The sequence below is a fragment of the Cryptomeria japonica genome, chromosome 4, assembly GCF_030272615.1.
Source record: "Cryptomeria japonica chromosome 4, Sugi_1.0, whole genome shotgun sequence".
Classification (NCBI taxonomy): Eukaryota; Viridiplantae; Streptophyta; class Pinopsida; order Cupressales; family Cupressaceae; genus Cryptomeria; species Cryptomeria japonica.
The window spans coordinates 639,595,760-639,615,057 of record NC_081408.1 but is presented as its reverse complement, the minus strand read 5'-3'; the positions used below and the strand labels follow the sequence as shown (position 1 = coordinate 639,615,057).

General features: G+C 36.1%; 1 protein-coding gene across 1 annotated transcript; it reads left to right on the top strand.

The window, feature by feature from the left end:
• The first annotated feature begins 918 nt into the window (after positions 1-918).
• Positions 919-2,198, top strand: LOC131047701 (protein VACUOLELESS GAMETOPHYTES). The gene is made up of 2 exons (XM_057981500.2): positions 919-1,160; positions 1,531-2,198. The coding sequence occupies exons 1-2, from the start codon at positions 1,018-1,020 to the stop codon at positions 2,132-2,134; spliced, it is 747 nt and encodes a 248-aa protein (XP_057837483.1). The 5' UTR covers positions 919-1,017; the 3' UTR covers positions 2,135-2,198.
• Positions 2,199-19,298: the final 17,100 nt, after the last annotated feature.

Sequence of the window (19,298 nt, the reverse complement as noted above, 5' to 3'; positions counted from 1 at the left end):
GAGAAATATCGACAGCCTGAGAGAAATCTGTCCTTTCATGTATAATACAGTCTTCATAAGATATAGGCTCACACACAATTTCAACGAGGGACCACATACGAGATGCTATACTTTTCTTTTTTGAAATCTCCATGGATGGCTTCTACGTATTTAAAAAAGGTCGCTGACAGTTGCTCTCGTGTTGTTAAATCTAATCCAATTATTCACAGAATCCAACTTACAGAATTGCCAGCATAGATGACAATTTGAATTTGGTCACTAAACATGTGCTCAGTTTACCTTTTAAAAAAGTTTTTAATAATGCATCGTGGTTTTAGCTGTAATACAATATAATGGTGTAAACGTACAAGAAATGTATAATCTACAATCTTTCCCTGTACCTAGATTTCTATCAGTACAGAACTAGAAATATATGAAGTATATACCATTAATTATTTAATCAAATATGAAACTTTTGGTCTGTATGCAAGTAATGTTTGATACATCACTTAATAGCTAGAAGAACATAAGACATGACAGTGATTTTTGTATTTGATATATACGAGATTTGATGGACTTGAAATCGCTTAAAATGGCTTGTGAACATTTCAAACTGATCGAATAAGATCATTAGGAATCAATGAAGGAGATACGTCAAATGATTCGTCGAGTCAAACAGCTGGCAAATTCCTGCCCATATTCACGCATTGGAAAAACATTCCTAGCCCGTGAAATTTCTTAATGATAGATAAACTAAGTGACACGTAAATATGTATTTTGTGTAATGGTCTATGAGAAAATGATTTTCCAGCAAGTAACATTTCACTTTTTGTTAGAGATGTGACCAAGAATCTTCAACAACTCAGTGCTGATATTTTTCCACGAGGGGGTTTAGATAATACTGTGGGCAAGAACCCTAAAATTCAAGACCTGCATATAAGTAAGAGCTATCATTCCTGGACTAATTATCGAGCCTAAAGCAAGACTTAAGCTGGGTTAATAGATTTTTAGAGTTCAAATAAGTTTTTTTGAGAATTGATGGCAAATCTGCAAATGGTGCCGAAAGTAGGGGAGGAGATTCAGCATTCGAGTCATCCCCAGCATCCTCTGAGTCTCGTCTTTGCGCAATCACTGTACACCTGTAGCGGGTGTAGGGAATATGGAGCTGGACTCAGATACAGGTTTGGCTTTACGTTTTCTTTGGATTCCTTGTTTTGTTAAACACTGAAGGGTTCAACACTAATGCGTAGATTTTGGCCGTAAATAGCTTTATATCATTATAGCCCTTTCTCCTTTCGTGGGATTGCTTTCAAATGTTATTTCTATCATGGATAGTAGAGGGACTCGGTTTTAAGTAGTTCGTTAAGGGCGTTATGTATTAGCTTGCATAAATGCTGGATTTTTGAAACATGAGCTGGGAGACCTTGGCGTCGATCTAATATATATAAAATACATAAATAACTTTTAAATTACTAAACAAAATCCTAACAAATCATCATATAACTAAGATATGTATCCCTATAAGATAACATTTCTGTTTTCTTGACACAGGTGTAACAACTGCAAGTTCAACATGCACGAATTCTGTGCGAAGGCTCCACCCACGGCCATCCACCCATACCACACGCAGCACCAGCTCGTCTTCCATAACAAACCAGCTGGACTGAAAAAGCCCAAATGCGGGGTTTGTGGAAAAGCGACCAACGGTTCCGCTTTCCGCTGCTCAATCTGCTCATTCTGCATTCATCCCTGCTGCTTGCAACTTCCTCCCGAGCTCAGCGTGAAGGAACATCCTCAGCACTCCCTCAAGCTCTTATCTGCCTCCCCATTACCCAACAACTCCCCTTACACATGCAATGCATGCAACAAAAAGGGTACCACCTGGGTATATTACTGCGTTCCCTGCGAATTCTATCTCCATGCTCTCTGTGCAAAAGGTGTCATAAATGGGCTCCAGGCGCAGGGAATCAGTGCGCCGCCTAAGATGAGCAGGGTTGCAAGGGCTGCTCGTTATGCTTCTCAGGTTGTTCGGATCTTTGTGGATGGACTTGTAGAAGGACTTGGCGAAGATGTTGGGGATGGTATTCTCGATATTGTAACTCGTGAGGTGGTTCCTCCCGTCCCAGATGGTGGTGCTAAACGTGGGTCACGTTAATTTCTTTCTGCTGCTGTTCTAAATGCTGTCTGAGAGCTCTGCTATAAAGATATATATTTGTATAGTGTTGTTTGTTATTGTTGCCTCATTATTCCCTTTAACTGTTCATATTTAGGCGGTTTGCGACTTACTTAGTATTTGAGTCATCGTGGTGTAATTACATTTATTGTGTGGTCCGAAGAGATTGTAAATATTTTTCCAGAGTACAGGTGTTATTTTTATTGTAAAACTTTTTCTTGATTCTTTGATGAGATAGTAGTTGCCATATGAATGTAAGCTTTAGCTTGAAAAAAATGGAAAAAAGTTATATGGCGACGTATCGCTACAAATTACATGGTAATGTATTGCTCCTCTTGACTTCATTTTCAAGTTTAACGCTGCATTAATTCATAAATTGTCATTTTAAGTTTAGGAGAGGATAGAGAAAAGTGGGATTGGAAAGTTGATTAAATTTTACGAAACGATAGCATGCATAATCCTATCCGAATAATGGGAATGCTTAAAAAATGGAAACATGAGTGGGAGAATGGTGTCCAATGGCAGATCATGAGATGTGGTTTCGTGAATGATTTGTCCTTTAATTGTGTAAAAATGTTTGAAATCAAACTTTAAGGAATGAGGGCATTAAGAATGCACAAAATGGGAGGAAAAAAGGTTTAGAATGTTCTTAAATCCCATAGTATTGTTGGGATGTTCTTCTAGAATCTGAAACTACTATGTCTCCTCACAGTCAACTGATTGATAAAATTAAATAACAAAGAAAACACAATAACAACAATCCTATTTTTTGGAATTGCACACACCAATTTCTTTATTGAAGCTTAATTAAAAAATTACATAGAGGCTGTATATATAGAGAATTTGCAATCTAGAAGAATAAATAATAACTGCAGTTCTAAATATATTCCTAGCATTGAATGGAAAACTACTAAAGCTCTCAAACTAAAAAAAACATACTCCCTAAATTAAGAATACAATAAGTGCATGCACAACATGCTTTATTTACTAAAAACAAACTCATGCAAAAAACAAAACTAAAAATAATCCTAAGGATTAATGCATGCTGGAGTACATGCTTTATTTGCATTAATAAACAAAAAACTATTAACTAAATTAATCTAGCTGCATGCTAGAGAAGCATCAGTTATCAACATACTCCCCCTTGATGTTGAGAGGGCTCACAATCTTATCTCGTAGTGCTATAAACTGAGCTTTCGCAACCGCTATGGTGAATATATCTGCTAGCTGATCCTGGGTGTTGATGTGCTTCAATTCAACATCCTTCTTCTGCACCAAATCTCGTATGAAGTGATATTTCAAATCAAAATGCTTTTTTCTGTTGTGATGAACCGGATTCTTAGCTAACTTGATGGCACTCACATTGTCACGATAAATTACTGTAGGCTGAATTTGTTTTTCTCCAATTTCTTCTAAAACTTTTCTGAGCCAAAGAGCTTGTGTACTTGCTGAAGTAATTGCAACATACTCGGCTCTGTAGATGAGAGGGCAACAATACTTTGCTTTTTTGAGCTCTAGGTAATCAAACCAGAACCAAAAGAAAAACAATTTCTAGATGTAGATTTACTGTCATCCATACTACCTCCCCAATCTGAATCACTAAAGCCTACTAGATTGAACTTTTTAGAAGAGTAGTAATGCATACCAAAACTTAAATTCCCTTTCACATACCTCAAAATCCTCTTGGCTACCTTCATATGTATTTCAGATGGATTTGTCATATACCTTGAAACAAGTGAAACTGAATAGGCAATATCAGGCCTCGTGTGGATTAGAAACATCAAATTCCCCACAATACTTCTGTAAGTTGTCTCATCAACTAAATCAGCACCATCATCTCTACATAACAAATCTCCATGAGCACTTGGAGTGGAGGCAGGGTTACAATCAGTCATATTAAATTTCTTCAGCATATCTTGTGCATACTTTGTTTGACAAATGAAAATCTCATCCTTACTTTGATAAACCTCCATTCCTAGAAAATATTTCATTAGACCAAGATCTTTCACCTCAAATTCTTTCATCATAGCAACTTTGAATTCATCTTTCATCTTAGAACTACTACCCATATACAAAAGGTCATCAACATACAAACTTATGATGAGAATATTTCTTGTTTGTAGTATAGGGTAGGATCACTCTTACTTCTCTGGAAGCCATTCTCCTGAAAGTATCCATCAATCCTGACATACCACACTCTTGGTGCTTGCTTGAGGCCATACAAAGCCTTCTTCAACTTGTAGACATAATTATCTTTTCCTTCTACTTCAAAACCTTGTGGCTGCTCCACATATACTTCCTCTTCTAAGTACCCATTCAAGAAGGCACTTTTCACGTCCATATGATGTATGCTCCACTTCTTCTGAGCTACTAATGAAATCAACATTCTTATGGTCTCTTGTCTTGCTATTGGTGCAAATGTCTCTCCATAATCAATTCCATATTTCTGTGTGAAGCCTTTAGCAACTAATCTTGCCTTGTGTCTTTCAACACTCCCATCACTGTTAAACTTGGTCTTGTAGACCCATTTGGTGCCAATCCTTTTTTTGTCATGTGGAAGTTCTGTTAACTCCCAAGTATCATTCCTGTGAATGGAATCCATCTCTTCTTCCATGGCTTTCACCCAAACCTCATTAGTACATGCATCTTCAAAACATGATGGTTCAAAATCAGCCTTGGCTAATAAAGCAAAATTCACTGTTTCACCTACTAGGTTTTCTTCATGTACTTGATTTCCACTCCTTTGGTAGATATCACTCAATCTCCTTACTTTCCTTGTAGAACTTGGAGAAGAAGCTGGACTTGAACTTGGTACTGAAGAACTTGATGAAGGGCTGCTTGGTGGAGTTAAACCACTAGATACAAAAACATTAGTTGGCTGCTCATGATCAATATCAGCAATTATATCATCATTCAAAATAGATTTTGGCTTCTCAACATGGCCTTTTTTATGACCATAAACTCCCCCTTCATCAAAAATCACATCTCTTGAGACAATAAGCTTGTTAGTGAGGGGATTATACAATCTATAAGCCTTGCTTTTCTCACTATACCCAATAAATATATATCATTCACTCTTTGCATCTAATTTCTATCTATTCTGATTAGGTACATGCACATAAGCCAAACAACCAAAAACTTTGAAATGATTAACATTAGGCCTTTTACCATACCAAGCTTCATAAGGAGTCATCTTTTCTAGTGTACTGGTGGGGCTATGGTTGAGGATGTACACCGCTATAGCAACTCCATCTCCCCAATAAGAATTACTCAATCCCTTTGTTTGTAACATTCACCTTGCCATTTCAACCATAGTACAATTCTTCCTTTCAGCTACTCCATTTTGTTGAGGTGTGTATGCAGTAGTAAGTTGCCTCTTGATGCCATTAAAATCAAAATAATTTTGGAAAGCCTTGGAGCAAAATTCTCCTCCACGATCAGTCCTTAAACATTTGATCTTGCATGCTTTCTCATTTTCTACAAGGGCTTTAAACTTCTTGAATGTATCTAGGGCTTCATCTTTGGCCTTCAAAACATATACCCAACAATTTCGTGAGTAATCATCAATAAAAGTGATGAAATATGATGACTTACCCAAACTCTTAGTCTGCATAGGACCATATATATCTGAATGAACAAGCTGAAGTGGGTGATGAGCCCTCCATGCATTGCCCTTTGGAAAATTTTCTTTTGCATGCTTTCCTTTAGCACAACCTTCACAAACCCCCTTGTGTTCCTCAACCTTGGGCAATCCAGAAACTAATGCATGTGAGGTTAGAAACTTCAAACTATGAAAATTTAAATGGCCATACCTGAGATGCTATAACCAACTTGAATCCTCATATGCCATATTTGCCAAACTATTGTTATGTTCACCAAACCTCAAGGGGAACATCCTATTTCTTGTCATAGGAACAACAGTGATCACCCTATTACCCTTATTCTTATCATAGATAGTACATGTCTTATTCTCAAAGACTACTTTATAATTTTTCTCACATAGCTGCCCAACACTTAACAAATTGTGCTTCAATTGTGGAGTATGTTGGAATATGGACACTCCAATGAGACATTGTGTGTGATTGAAGGTTTTGTCATTGATGGCAACCTTGCAATCCTACGGCACCGACAAGACATTATACCGGCAAAGCATTACTCAGGCAACCTTGCAATCCTATGGCACTGGCAAGACATTATACCGGCAAAGCATTACTCAGGCAACCTTGCAATCCTATGGCACCGGCAAGACATTATACCAACAAAGCATTACTGAAACAAGACAGTGCACTTGCATCAGCAAGATCAATCTACACTGGCACCGACACAGAAGGAAATATGTATACCGGCACAGAGGCCGACAGGATTTTTGATATGTAATATTTTGTTTATTATTGTAAGTCAACTTGGCAAATTGTAAAATGACTCTTGTGTATAAAAGAGATCATTGTAGGCATTTGTAGGATATGGATAGGAAGCATAATAAATTATAAGGCAGATCTAATGTGCAAATTGTAGATCAAGGGTATATGTAAAGAACAGAGCAAGAACCGGTACTGAATCTGGCATTGAAGATGCTATTGTAAAGCAGTACATAATATTGGATTTGTGTAAATCCTCATTGTAAGTCAGTGTGACTTCTTATTGAGCAGTGAGCACTAGGCAATTGGCCTTCCTGCATGTGCAGGCCCCTATTGTAAGTAATATTCTCTTGTTGGCTAGTAAGTGAATATTGTGGGTCACAAATCCCACTGAGGTTTTTCCCACACCAGGTTTCCTCGTTAAACATCTTGTGTTATGGTGTTCTTTTCATGTGGATGTTTTTTATTCTGTTATTTGCATTAATTCTTGCATATCGGTATACAGTTACTTTATGTTCTGCATATTCAGTTTCAAGAAAATTACACTACCGGTCAGATACTGATTCACTGCCCCCTCTAGGGATCTGTGGGAACCCTAAAAGAGTATAATAAATATCATGAATACTCTTTATACCTTCTTTTGTTTGGACCTCCATAGCTCCTTCGGAAGCAACCTCCAATGATTTATCATCACCAAGCTGGATCTTGGATTTGAAACTTTCATTCTTTGTTGAGAACAACTTCTCATTCCCTATCATATGGTTAGAGCATCCATAATCTAAGTACCAAACATTTTTACTAGTATTTTCACCCTTGGCATAAGATAAAAATAAGTGATCAGAAGGATTGTCACTACTTTCTTGAGCATAGTTAGCACTTTTACCTTCTTTCAATCTGCATTCTCTTTCAAAGTGGCCATACCTATTACAATGGTAACATTGAACATTTCTCTTATCAAATCTGCCTCTACCTCTTCCTCTGAAACCACCACTTCCTCTTGAGCCACCTCTTCCTCTACCTCTTGAAGAATTTTGGCTTTGTCCTTTACCTTGACCTTGATTGATTTTGGCACTACTGCTACTTGCATCTTCATTTTTTGTGATTAGCAATTTAGAGGAAAACGCTTTCTATACACCTTCAAAAGAATATTTCAATCTTTCTTCATGAGACATCAGGGATCTAACTAGTTGATCAAACTATAGTTTTGTCAAATCCTTTCTTTCTTCTATGATTATTGCTACATGATTCCATCTGGGTGTCAAAGATCTCAACACCTTTTTTATCAAAACTTCATTGCGTACAATTTCCCCAAGTGTAACCATTTTATTGACCACATCTTTGACTCTAACACAATAATCACTTATACTTTCAGCTTCTTTCATCTTCAAATTCTCTAACTCTCACTTCAATGTCTGAAGCTTGACCACTTTAACTTGATCACTACCCTGATAAGCTTCGTATAGAGTCTTCTAGGCATCTTTGGCAGTTGTTGCTCCTAATATTCTTTGAAATAAGCTCTTATCAAGAGCTATCTGAATGTGAAACAAAGCTTGGGCATTCTTTTTTCTTGCTTCCTTTCTTGTTGTTCTTTCATTGGCTATGACGGCATTCCAATCAGCTGGCTCCTCATAACCTGATTCAATAATCTCCCACAAATATTTTCTAATAAAAAAGGTCAGCATCTTAATGCACCAATAATCATAATCATTCCCATCAAATTCTAGAATGGGCATATGGTTAGAATTTGACATGATTAACTTTAGCGAAATTCCAACAATAAAACTTTAACCCAAAACAATTTTACCTACTCTGATACCACTTGTAGAATCTGAAACTACTATGTCTCCTCAAAGCCAACTGATTGATAAAATTAAATAACAAAGAACACACAATAACAACAACCCTGTTTTTTTGAATTGCACACACCAATTTCTTTATTGAAGCTTAATTAAAAAATTACATAGAGGCTGTATATATAAAGAATTTGCAGTCTAGAAGAATAAATAATAACTGCAGTTCTAAAAATATTCCTAGCATTGCATGGAAAGCTACTAAAGCTCTCAAACTAAAAAAAACATACTCCCTAAATTAAGAATACAATAAGTGCATGCACAACATGGTTTATTTACTAAAAACAAACTCATGCAAAAAACAAAACTAAAATTAATCCTAAGGATTAATGCATGCTAGAGTACATACTTTATTTGCATGAATAAACAAAAAACTATTACCTAACTTAATCTAGTTGCATGCTAGAGCAGCATCAGTTATCAATAGTTCTAACCATGAGTTTTGGCCTTCTTGGGTAACTAGTTTATTGTAGGTTCAGGTGTGATTCAGGGATCTTAGTTGACTCTATTGACCTCAAACATGTTTACACAAATACAAAATGCTGCTACATTCAATCATATTATTTTTTCATGTATTAACAACTTAACAAATCTTCTCATGACTTCTAACAACTGATATCCCCATCTGAACTCTTTTATCGACTCCTCTTTCCTACATATTTCTGCTGACTTTAAAAATACCCTTCTACACAATTTTTGTTAGGGTTTCAAGCAGATCCAAAGCAAATATGAACCAACAATTATATGCAGATTTAAATACAAAAGATAAAGAAATAAAATAGGACACAGATAACATAGAGATTTAATGTGGTTCACCCAGGATGGGTTACGTCTACCATACACATTCGTCCAATCTTTCTTATTATCAAGCAAAAACAATGCATCAACGTTACAATGCCCTAAGCATCCAAGCCGCTTATAACATGCATTTTTAGGGAAACAAACAAAGTCGGCCTGTTTAGGGTTTTATTACAATGTCGGTTTTCATCAACAAAAAATGGCAAAAAAAAAAAAATATAATACTTTGCTGATCAGTCGCCACATTTCAACAATCTTCCACTTGGAGACTGATACTACATGACACCACTGTACATGTAACATCTGCTGGATAAAACACTAGGACTCGACTGGTATAAATTCCATAATTATCAATCAAGAAGACCAACAGAAACTAATGAAGAAATCAGCTTCTTCTGTGGAACTGCCTTCATGAACATATCTGTAGGATTCTCACTTGTGTGAATCTTCTCAAGCCATAGTTGACCCTCCTCCAAAATAGTCCAGATGAAGTGGTACCTGAGCTGGATGTGCTTTGTCCTTGAATGAAAAGAAGAGTTATTCGCAAGATGAATGGCACTCTGGCTATCAGTATACAATGAACGATCCTCCTGCGTCTAACCCAATTCCTCTAGAAAACATTGTAACCAAATCATCACCTTGCTGGCTTCTGTAGCAGCAACATACTCAACTTTAGTGGTTGAAAGTGCAACAACCTTTTGTAGCCTAGAAATCCAACTGACTGTAGTTCCCCCTATAGTAAAAACATACCCTGTAGTGCTCCTTCGTGAATCAATATCACCTACCAGATCAGAGTCAACAAATCCACTCAGAGCAGCATTAGATCCTTTGAAACATAATGTCTTCGTAGTGGTTCCTTTCAAATACCAAAGAATCCATTTCACAGCATTCCAATGTTCCCTACCCGGATTACTCATAAACCTGCTCACAACTTCCACTACATGTGCAATATCTGGCCTTTTGCATACCATTGCATCCATCAGATTGCTAGCAGATGATGAATATGGGATGTTAGACATTTTATTAACCTCTTCCTATGCCTTTGGGCACATCTTAGTCAATTTGAAATGACTAGCCAAAGGTATACTAACTGCTTTTGCATCCTACATGTTAAATCTTTTCAACACCTTCTTTATATACTCACTTTGGGACAAATTCAAGGTTCTATTTTTCCTGTCCCATGCAATCCTCATACCAAGAATTTGCTTAGCTGCACCCAAATCCTTCATAGCAAATGACCTGGCTAATTTCCATTTAAGATCATTTATATGTTGCATGTTAGACCCAGCAACAAGCATGTCATCAACATAAAGCAATAGGATAATATAACTGCCATTATCAAATCTCTTAAAATATACACAATGATTAGAATGACATCTATGATAACCATGTTTAGCCATGAAACTATCAAATTTTAAATACCATTGCTGGGGTGCTTTCTTTAGGCCATATAGACTTTTCTTCAACCTGCACACCAAGTTCTTCTTACCTTTGACCTCATATCCCTGTGGTTGCAACATGTAAATTTCCTCCTCCAAATCTCCATGGAGAAAAGCTATTTTGACATCTAATTTTTCAAGATGTAAATCATCTGTAGCCACAAGACTAAGTACAATTCTAATTGAAGTCATTTTTACAACTGGAGAAAATATTTCATCATAATCTATACCCTTTTTCTGTGCAAAACCTTTTACCACAAGTCTGGCCTTATATCTTTTCTGACCTCCTTCCTCCTCGTTTAGCTGATAAACCCATTTGTTAGGCCAAGCTCTTTTTTCTGGAGGTAAAAGGACTAAGTCCCAAGTCTTATTTTTCATCAAGGAGTCCATCTCCTCTTTCATGCCTAGCTCCCACTATTGTTTGGCATCCACCTACATTGCTTCTTCATATTCTTCTGGTTCACTAGAATCAGTTAATAATATAGAATACAAAGAAGGAGAAAATCTTTCAGGGGGTCGACTTGACCTCGTAGAACATTTAACACTTGCAAGAGTTTGTGGGACAATCTATTGTTGTTGAGCATCAAGTACCTATGGCATTTCATTTTTAGGAATCTCATCCAACACCACATATTCTTGTTTATCCTATTCATGCTTCTTTTCTTGCATCTGATCTTTATACATGACCTTCTCATTGAATATAACATCTCTATTTTTAATTATTTTCTTATTTTCAAAATCCCATAACCGATAGCCATATTCATCTATCCCATATCCAATGAAGGTACATTTCTGAGATTTAGCATCAAGCTTGGTTCCATTTTCTTTATCAACATCGACAAAAGCTTCACAACCAAAAGTTTTTAGAAAAAAATAATTTACCTTTTTACCAGTCCATGCCTCCTTTGGAATACCACCATCCAAAGGGGTTGAAGGTCTTCTATTTATCAAATAGATAGCAGTATGTACAACATCTACCCAAAAATGTAAGGGCAATCCAGCATGCAACCTCATGCTCCTCGCACATTCCATGATAGTCCTATTCATTCTCTTTGACACACCATTTTCCTGTGGAGTTCCTAGAACTATCTTCTACTTTCGAATCCCATTAAGGAGCAATAATCTTCAAATGTTTTGCTGCAATACTCACCTACATTATCTGATTTGAGACACTTCAACTTTTTTTCTGTCTCATTCTCAACCAAAGCTTTCTATTTCTTAAAAGTTTCTAAAACATTTGATTTTTATTTTAGGAAATATACCCATGTTTTTCTAGTTGAGTCATCAATAAAAATAACATAATAACAAGAGCCACCAAGAGATGATACCTGAGCCGATCCCCATACATCTGAATGTACAAGCTCTAACTTCTCACTCTTCTTCTCTTTCCCAACCTTGAGAAATCTGACTCTTTTCTATTTACCATAAACACAGTTTTCACAGAACTCTAAATCAATCTTCTTTAGTCCTGGCAATAGATTTTTGGAGTGAAGGGTTTTCATCCGTTTCTTACTCATGTGCCCAAGCCTATGGTGCCACATTATCGAATTTGTTCTTGCAATACTTATTGTTGTTGTTCCTGCAGTAACTTTATCTGTAGCAGCTAGGGTAGAATAAGTGATACCTGTAGATAGATATAATGTGCCTACCTTTGCACCTTTAGCTATTACTAATGATCCTTTAGCGACCTTCCACATACTGTCTGAGAGGGTAACTATGTAACCTTCCCTACCTAGTTGCCCTGTAGAAATTAAATTTCTTCTTAAATTAGGAACATGTCTTACCTCCTACAGAATCCAGTCATTTCTATTTTGCAACTTGATCTTTATCTTTCCTTTTCCAACAATTTGATAGGGCTCATCATCACCCAAATATACCTTTCCAAAATCACCTTGAACATAATCTAGAAAATATTTTCTATGGGGTGTAGCATGAAATGAAGCCCCAGAATCTATTACCCAGGAATCATTAACATTATCCAAACATAAGATTAAAGCATCTTGTAAAGTATTACTTGCAATATTAGCTTCCTTACTGTCATTTTCATTTTTGTCTCCTTCTTTGTTTTTCCGAGACCCACAATCTTTCTTTAGATGACCAGGCTTTCCGTAGTGCCAACAATCTTTCTTTTGTCTAGATTGAGAGCGTCCTTTCTTTGACTTCCCTCGTGACTTCTCATTCCCAGGGCATTTTCCTCTTTCCTTTGATCTTCCTCTGTTCTCCACATTCAAAACACTACCCGATGATGTTGGAGTCTCACCTATGCTTTTCCTTTGCATTTCCTTGCTTAGGATAACACCAACAATATCATCAAATACCAAAGTATTTTTACCAGAGATAGAGTTACTTACAGCCATAACCAAGCTATTCGAGCTTTCTGGCAAAGAACATAAAATCAAGAGAGCCCTAACCTCTTCTGCAAAAGTAATTTTTACCAAAGACAATTGACTGGTAATTGTATTAAATTCATTTAAGTGCTCCACTACAAATCCTCCCTCACTCATTTTCAAATTAAACAAACACTTTATAAGAAATACCTTATTCGAAGCCAAGGGTTTCTCATATAACTTAGCCGATGTTGCCATCAAATCTATAGTCATTTTTCCTTCTATTATATTGAATGCTATAGACAGTGCAAGGCACAATCGAATGGATCCCAGTGCCTTTCTATCTAAAATGTCCCACTCTTCATTTGACATTGTGGTCGGTTTCTTTGCCTTTCTTTCCAATGGCCACCACAAATCCTTTTGATACAGGTAATCCTCCATCTGCATTTTCCATAACTGATAATTCCGGCCGTTAAACTTTTCGACCTTAAATTTGGAATCGTCCATTGCTCCCGCTCAAATCTGAAAGTCCTACCAATTTACAGAAAACCTTGTTTTGATACCAATTGTTAGGGTTTCAAGCAGATCTGAAACAAATATGAACTAACAATTATATGCAAATTTAAATACAAAAGATAAAGAAATAAAATAGGACACAGATAACACAGAGATTTAATGTGGTTCACCCACAATGGGTTATGTCCACCATACACAGTCGTCGAAACTTTCTTATTATCCAGCAAACACAATGCATCAACCTTACAATGCCTTAAGCATCCCGACCTCTTATAACATGCATTTTTAGGGCAACAAACAAAGTCGGCCTTTTTAGGGTTTTATTACAATGTCGATTTTCATCAACAAAAAATGGCAAAAAAAAATTTCTCGAGGGCTGCCACCCTTGAACACCTACCCAGGGCCCAGCCCGGCCCCGGACCCCAGCAAGGATACGTGCTGAGTGTACAGTACTTTGCTGATCAGTCGCCACATTCCAACAATTTTGTCTCTCCGTCAACCTAGACACTTAGGCACCCTTCTAAAGCTTTCAACATCCTCACACACTATAGGACAAACTTCAAGATCGGCAATAGAAAAAAACACCGAACATACTTAAAACTCTTAACAATTTTTACCTTAGGTGATCTTCCATACAGATGTTCAATCTTCAAACACTATAGATCCAGAAAAGAACAATAAATCTTTTCTCCAATAGCTGCTACTGCACTTTGGCAAATTCTTCTTTAATTGCTACTATAGATTCAACTGTTTCTTTTGGGCATCCATCTACCCTGCCTATTTTACTTTTAGTACTCATCTCTTTCTCTCCACTTTTCCATCATTTCTCTTTCTTTCTGTTTTACTTTCTTCCTTTCTTTCTTTTCAATTTCTTGTCTTTTCTTTGCAACTATTGTAGACTCATATTGCCTTTGTTCTATCCAACATAATTTTTTTTCTTCAAGTTTAACCCTACATTAATTCATGAATTGTCATTTTAAGTTTAGGAGAGGATAGAGAAAAGTGGGATTGGAAATTTGATTCAATTTTAGGAAACAATAGCATACATAATCCTATCCAAATAATAGGAATGCTTAAAAAATGGAAACATGAGTGGGAGAATTGTGTCCAATGGCAGATCATGAGATGTGGTTTCATGAATTATTTGTGCTTTAATGGAGTAAAAATGATTGAAATCAAACTTTAAGGAATGAGGGTACTCAAGAATGCACAAAATGGGAGGATTTTAAACTATAGTCAAATCAAGTATATTAAACAAAATCAAAATTATATTATATATATTGAATAAAAGGATACTATTAAAATGATATTGAAGAGTTCATATTTTCATTCAAATATTGAATAATATACAAGATAAAATTAATGTACAATATAAACACACTAAAATTAATCAAACATTTTAAAGTGTTCAATTTTATCTTGTTAGATCTACTTGGGAGGAAGCATGAAGTACAAATTAGTATGCTTCCAATTAACTCTAGTATTGGAGATTGGGTAGGGAGAGGGTTGAGGGGATCATACCACTTCCAATAGTCATGGAGTTGTTTATAATTTATTTCTTATGCAAGATATAGTCCATGATTAATATCTATAGTGTGGGATCTAGGAATAATCAATTTAATAATGAGAAGAATGATTGTAGAATCAAGGGTGGATTGATTTAATTATTTTCACAATAAGGAATCATTAAGTGTTGGTTTCACTGACACTCTAATTATTTATTTAATTACCAAACTCTAATTGTCATCATATTATTCATTAATCATTGAGCACATTAATTTATCAAATTCACCATTTATTATCATTTATTAATAATAGGTTTTTGTAACTTTTATTTTTGGTAAAATGCATAGAGTGCATATGTTGATATTAGAAATCAGCAAAAATTACAGAATATTATTAGAGACTACATGACTGAAAGACTGAAGCTAAAGAATATGAGTAAAGATCATATCAAGTCTCAGATGAAGGGAGTAGAGCTCAACCAACTACAATGTATTCATAAAGCTAGTCCTACCAAATATAGGTATATACAAGCTCAAACAAGAGACATATGAATATTGACTAGGAAACATATACAACTAGAGGACTAACTACCAAAAACCCGAGAAGACCCAGCAAAAGATAACTATACAACTTGACAAAACATATGGACAACCATCTTGAGCACGACCGAAAGAACAAGAAATTAAACTTGGCGGGCCTCCTCATCCGCTATCTGGACAACGTTCTCTTTGGTTCTGATATGAAAGATGTTGAGAACTGACTTATCCTCGCAAGAGATGTGACAACGACATATATGAGATCAAGCAATGGAATTTACCGGCTTTATCATCTTTGCAGTATGCACATTTGATAGAGACTGATAGTTTCCCACTAGGGGAATTTTGTAGTACTTGTTTAGAATATCTTCAACTTTTGATGGTCCCAGATTATCCTGGAAGGCAAACAAGGATCTCCCATGGAAATATTTGCTCTCGTACTCCATAGCAGTATTAGAAGCATAATATACAGATGCAATGGTGCCATTGTTTAATAAATTATACCTTGAAAAAGGAGCCACAATTTTTTCGAAGCCATCATGAAAATCACGGACTCTCACAACTTCATGTAAAGCTTAGTTAGCTATAAAATTTTCATGAAAAAATCCGGAAACAATACAAATGGGATGCTCATATTATTGGGTCAAATCTAGGCAATTCAATATAAGAACTGAGAGCACTTGTGATGGGAAAATAGGTTGAGGAGAAGAAGGGGCCCATAAATGCTTGCCTATTAAGTTGAGGTGAAGAAAGAACACTTGTCATGATGAGGCGGGACAAAAACCGTGTATAGATTTTCTTTTGTAAAATGACTAGGTAGTGGATGTTCCCAACTTCTCACTTGAAGCTTTGTTGGCTTTAGTCACTACTTGGGCATCCACTTTGGTAGCCGAATTTGTCATTTGAACTAGGAATAATAGCCCTACAGAAAGAGAAATTGATATCTACAAGAAGAAAAACTGGCACCTTAAGTGAGAAGCATAGAGACTATAAAACACAGCAAGAGCAAACATTTAGGTTGGCATCTGAGAGGACATTAATAGCACTTTCTTTGAAACTATCTATCTACTCATGCAAAGAGGAAATTGTAATGTTGGAAGATCTACGATCTTAAAGGTCGCATTGATTTTGCACCATCTAAACATTGTTTTGCGGCTCAATGTGTATTGGAAGAGTGCAGGCAGAAGGCCAACAAATATTTTTGGAATACCAAAAGATTTCCCAATCTACCGAAAGATATGCCAAAATGTAGACATAATCCCAATTGAAATATTTGATGTGAAAAGAGAACTAAACAATGCTTAGATAATGATGACCACATCCATTAACTAGGGAAATCTGATTTTATAGGAGTAGATGGCTTACATTCTTGGATAATTTGAGTCACCAAATTTAGGAGTAGAATAACTTTCTTTCTATTGAAAATGTCATCTGCTATCTGAGAAGATACCCCACATTCACTAGTCTATCTACATCATCATTAGCCTCTTTGTATCAATGGAAAATTTGATACTCAAACAAAGAAGATAATAACTATTAGGCCTCTTGTAAGATAGGTTATTTTGAGTTAGAAGAATCAATCTTCTTAACACCCAAAATAGTATTTGTTGAGTCACATTCATTGATTAGTTATTTTCAAAGACACACCAATTTAATTCCTTCTACTATAGCCTTAGCTTCACTCATATTATTTTTTCCTTCTAAGATAGATGAAGCCAACACTGATACTATACCCCCATGATAATTTCTACGGATGCACCCTATACTAGTTTTTCATAGATTGCATTTCACAACACCATCAAAAATTAGTTTGATATAATTCTGATCTGGAATTTCTCATTAAATGTTATTTTTATTAACTTTTGAGGAGAGATCAAAATATCTCTCAAGTTGGGTGGACCCAAATACAAATAGAGACTGTTGTCTCAATTCCCAAATAGTTGGGAACACACCCACATAAATAAAATCAATAACACCCAAGGAGACATGGAAGCTTTCTTGCTTTCTATTAAATGAATTGGAAATGACAAAATACAAAGTACAAACTATAAACACTAACTGCAGATTTCTAATCCTACAGGCAGCGATCAGGAGCTACTCTGTTCTACACAAAATGGAGCTTCTCTGAGCTCACTTGGAATTGCACACAGTTAGGAGCAATCACTTCTCAACTGACACACCATACAATTAGGAGCTATCTTTCTCAACTGACAAAACACTCACACACAGACTGTTGCTGTAAAATTCTTCTGCTCTGTCTAGAGTTGCACTTCTCTATCTGATCAATTGATTTGTACTTCACTCTGTGCTTTTTTTTCTTCTCGGACTAAATGGAGAATGTTCTCTCCTTATGTCACTTTGTTGTCCATTCAAAATTTCCCCCAAAATTCCAAATTCAAAAAAACATACATTCTAAATTGATTTCTACTGCGAATCTGTAGTTCACGTCAGAGGCCATTGGGATGGAGATCCCAACAAAATCTACTCGAGGTTGTTCTACTTTAGCACTCTCCTGACAGGTAGGTGGGGAGATATCCGTTGGGGACTACCTAGTGACCAGGACAATAAATAATTCCAACACTCCACCTTTGTCCTAAGCCAACAAACTCAATAAAAATCCAAATCGACTATGCTCAAATTTCTCCTTAGGCACTTGAAGTTGTCTCTGCCCAATGGCTTGTGAAAATGTCTACTAGCTACTTCTTAGACCTGCAAAACTCCAATTTTATTTTACCACTCTCAACTAAACTTCTAGTGAAGTGATACATGATTTCAATGTGCTTTCTTCTTCTATGAAACACAAAATTTTTGCTCAATGCAATTGATAAAACATTGTCACAAAAGATTGTTGTTCCATCCTCTTGTTCTTCTCTCAAATTTGCTAATATTCTTCTCACCCAAATAGCTTGACATGTTTCTGCATTCACTGCTATATTCTCAGCCTCAGTTGTATATAGGGTAATAATGAATTTCTTCTTAGAATCCATGAGATTACACTCGAACCCAAATGAAACACATACCTAGGTGTGCTCTTCCTATCATCTAAACTTCCTGCCCAACCAATATCTGTGTAACCAATCAGCATAAAATAATTTACAGCATTATCCCAAATGTCACATCCCTTGGTTCCATTCACATACCTCAGGATTCTCTTATCCACTTTCCAATTAGTGTACTTCGGATTCGCCATAAATCTAGAAATCAAACTCACGGCATGCATTAAATCAGGCCTAGTTGCTATCAAATACATTAAACTTCCAACCAAACTCTTATACCTAGTTAGATCAACACTGCTACTGCAATCTTTCTTGCTCAACTTAAGACCTATGGTTGTTGGTGTTGGTGCAGGCTTGCTACCATACATTCTAAATCTCTTCAATATCTCATTAGCATATCCTTCTTGAGAGATAAATATACCATCATGCATTTGTTTTACTTCTATACCTAGAAAATACCTCAAGAGAACTAAATCTATCATTTCAAACTCTCTTTTTATGGCCTCTTTAAATTCAACAATGAGGAAATCATCATCCCCGGTGAAAACTAAATCATCAACATACAAGACAACAATGAGAATCTTACCATTAGTTTCCTTGATGTAAAGAGTGGGATCACCATCGCTTTTTCCAAAGCCATTGCTCATGCAATTTGTACCATTCCCATGGAACTTGCTTCAGCCCTTAAAGAGCCTTCTTCAACCTATATATCTTGCCTTCATGACCTAAAACTTCATAACTAAGTGGCTACTCCACACAAAGCTCTTCTCTCAGTACTCCATTAAGGAAGGCAGACTTCACATCCATTTGGAATACCTTC

Excerpts from the sequence above, each read along its gene's own strand:
- LOC131047701 (XM_057981500.2), top strand. The coding sequence starts at position 1,018 with ATGGCAAATCTGCAAATGGTGCCGAAAGTAGGGGAGGAGATTCAGCAT. Across the intron at positions 1,161-1,530 it reads GGAGCTGGACTCAGATACAG|GTGTAACAACTGCAAGTTCA; the intron begins GTTTGGCTTTAC and ends TTCTTGACACAG.